Below are 3,121 nucleotides of genomic sequence, written 5' to 3'. Positions count from 1 at the left end.
GCCTGGTTTTACGCCGTCGTTTAGTCTAGTCTGCAGATGTAGATGGAATGTTATTTGTGTTTAAGATAAAAAAGATAAAATATTAAAAAAAATAATAAGATCATAGTACTGAAAATACAGCAATATTTGTTTGTTTGCGGAGAGAGCCAGCCTTAGACTTGCTGGTTGCCGTGGTTACCCGCTGTTGTGGTGCTGTTCTAACATTAAGTAGTATGCTGTCAGCATATTCCAACTTATTATCACAGCATAGTAAAACTAAGTTATGCTACCAAATTGACATTAGTGAAAGGGAAATGTCATAATGACCCAAACGCATTGCATGCAGGTGATCGGATAAATGAGGAGGAAACAGCTCAGTGTGAGGCAGAGCGAGACGAAGAGACGCTGTAGGGAAAATAAAACCTCCGACATCTGCAACAGATACCAGGCGAAGACAGGTGACCAGCGCAGGCTGCGAGTTTTCAATCATTTTATTGGCCTAATAATAGTTTCAGTTAGATGTTAGTTTTGTTTTCATTTGTTTCCTTGTTTTTGTTACGTTTTTTTGTTTGTTTGTTTTTTAACTAAGCTTGTGTTCAGATTGGGCACAGCCGACTCTACAGCAAATCTCCTTGAAGATATCGAGGCAAACCCCAGTGGTAAGCATTGCCAGTCTTCTCAGTTTTGCCTTTGTGCTTTGCTGGTGGTCTACTTGTACTTAGGCGGATATCTCAGATTAAGTTAAAAGGATCAAATCTAAAACTTTTCTCCATCTTTTTGTTCTACATTTACAGCATTTTTATCAGGTGCTATATATTCAAAGTGCTTTAGAAATAAAGTGCTGTGGTATGGTACATCAATTTAGCATGAACTGTGTCCTTTGGACAACTCCTGTAGAATTGTGGGCCCTTTGTCACAGACCTGTTAATGACGCCACTTCTGAGACATGACCTGTAGAATGAGGTAGGTTTCAGGAAAACAATGATCAAGTAGAAAAAAGAAAAGGTAACACTTTATTTGAAGTGGTCTGCAAAAGACTGACATGACACTGTCATAAACATGACATGTGACACGTGTTATGAACATGAAGGAGTCTTCATGAAAATTTGACTGTTGTTATAAAGTGTCATTCGGTGAATAATAACACTTTTAATGCAAAGTTGCTTTAAAAGTTTCATTAAACATGCTAACTTTGGATTTTTTGGTAAATAATGACACTTTAGTACAAAGTTGGCACTTTTAATGGAGTTTTAATACAACTTTTAAAGCAACGCTACAGTAAAAGTGTCATTATTTACTGAATGACAATTCATGACAACAATCACAAACAGTCATAAAGACTCCTTCATGTTTATAACTGGTGTTATGTCATGTTTATGACAGCGTCATGTCAGTCTTATGCACACGTCTTCAAAAAAAAGAAAACACTTGAAATGTTCACTGAAAGTAGATGTGAAACATTTTTTGTTGCTTTTTTTGTTTGTTCAGAGGAAGATGGTAAGCCAAGAAGAGGTATCCTTCAGGAAGACAAACAACTTGACAAGCCAAAATGATGGTAATACACTTTTTTTATTCAATGTTTTTGAAAAATTAACTTTGTGTAGTTATAAAGACTACATATCCGTGATAGCAAAAATAAGTCTGACCTAGCATATTGAAAACCACTGATGGTTCTCTACACAGAGCTAAAAACTTTTCCCCCACTGCTGTGTTGATTTAAACGTCTGTAAATCAATTTGTGAGACTGTGACCACTTAGTTTCTTCTGATTTCCTGTCCTATTTTCAAACACTTTATGCTGAAAGTGTTTGTTTTAGTTGCATCCTAGGGATGCAACTAAAACTCTATGTTCTCCATTCTCAAACATCCTGATAAGATATTTTGATTTCCTTCTTATTTAGTTCTCCCAAGTGTCTGGATAGACAAAGTCAACAGGTGAAGTGACGGATCTGTCGGCTGTCAGCGGTGAATACCTTCAACTTCTTGAAGCCCTTTTCTTGTTACAGTTAGGGTGATGATGTAATCTGTTAGCTCTGTATTGGACACAGGATCCTAATCATGTATTACTTTGAGAATTCAATGTCTTTCTTTTAAGTGGTTCTGATCAATTCTAGATCAACATTAAACAAGACACTTTTTAAACACTTTCTGAGAGTTGGACTTAGAAGTACAGCTCATTATTTAGCTCTTCTCAAATAATGCAGAGGGCGCCCCCTGGCTTTCAGTGTCAGAAGGTCTTGTCTAATTTTTACGAAAGTTTTCAACTGAAATGACTGAAAATAAAATTTCTTAACTTCACTGTTGTGCACAGCGTTATATTTTCCTTGAAAGTTTGATAAAGGTGTAATTGTAGGTTTTACAGATGTGTTTTAAAATGTGATCAAATGTTATTTGTGGGAAATTTCAGTATTCCATTACGCTGTGAGATCAGGATAAATGTTGTGCTTGCACAAAAAACCTGCAGCACAATATTTTACACACAATTCAGCATGTTCAAAAATGAACGTTGTGTGAAAGTGTTGCACGCACCAGGGCTGTGACTCTGGAATGATTACAATCTTATACTGGTAGCTTCCTTCTACTTTAATAAAAAATGATTTCATTACATGCCTAATTCTGATATTTAAAATATACCTAAAAACACCTTGATTAACTTGGGGAACCTTAAAATTGATTTAACACTATAACTGCATTAAATCTTTTCAACAGCTTCAGACCTATCCAAAGATATAGTTTTTCATAGTTTGCAAAATAAAATAAAATAGGTTTTTTAGCTTATTTTGTCCAAAATAGCCTGATTTTTTAATTTTTTTATTTTTATTTTTTTAAAGAAAACCCCACATTTCTCCCCCACAAAAAAACGTCTAAAGTAGAATATTTTAGACACTAAAATATTAAATGGGTAAAATATGGGTGTTTTTGGCCTTGACTAGGTTGAAAGTTAATAAGATTAATTTTTATGTATTATTATTTTTGGAGCAATGAAAGTTCAAAATAAAAACTGACATTTTATCCTTTGTGACACAAAATGGTCCATCTATTCAAACTGTAATAAAAAATCTACATTTATATATTTTTTTCACTTTCCCTGCATTCAATTTTTTCAACAGCTTTAGACCTATCCGTTGATGTAAAGTTTTTCA

At 34.4% G+C, this 3,121-nt stretch overlaps 1 protein-coding gene across 9 annotated transcripts in view; it reads left to right on the top strand.

Annotated features, from left to right (window-relative positions):
* The window catches only part of cuedc1b (CUE domain containing 1b), an 11,801-nt gene extending 9,525 nt beyond the window's left edge, over positions 1 to 2,276 (top strand). For all 9 annotated transcript variants that reach the window (XM_016661419.1, XM_016661418.1, XM_016661414.1 and 6 more), the window contains 3 exons: positions 580 to 638; positions 1,468 to 1,534; positions 1,880 to 2,276. In XM_016661419.1, coding sequence (XP_016516905.1) covers positions 580 to 638; positions 1,468 to 1,532 — 124 coding nt within the window. In that variant the 3' untranslated portion in view covers positions 1,533 to 1,534; positions 1,880 to 2,276. The remainder of the gene's footprint in view (positions 1 to 579; positions 639 to 1,467; positions 1,535 to 1,879) is intronic.
* The last annotated feature ends 845 nt before the right edge of the window (positions 2,277 to 3,121 follow it).

The sequence above is a fragment of the Poecilia formosa genome, unplaced genomic scaffold (genome assembly GCF_000485575.1).
Source record: "Poecilia formosa unplaced genomic scaffold, Poecilia_formosa-5.1.2 Scaffold328, whole genome shotgun sequence".
In the NCBI taxonomy this organism is placed as follows: domain Eukaryota; kingdom Metazoa; phylum Chordata; class Actinopteri; order Cyprinodontiformes; family Poeciliidae; genus Poecilia; species Poecilia formosa.
This window is presented reverse-complemented; position numbering and strand designations above follow the sequence as displayed.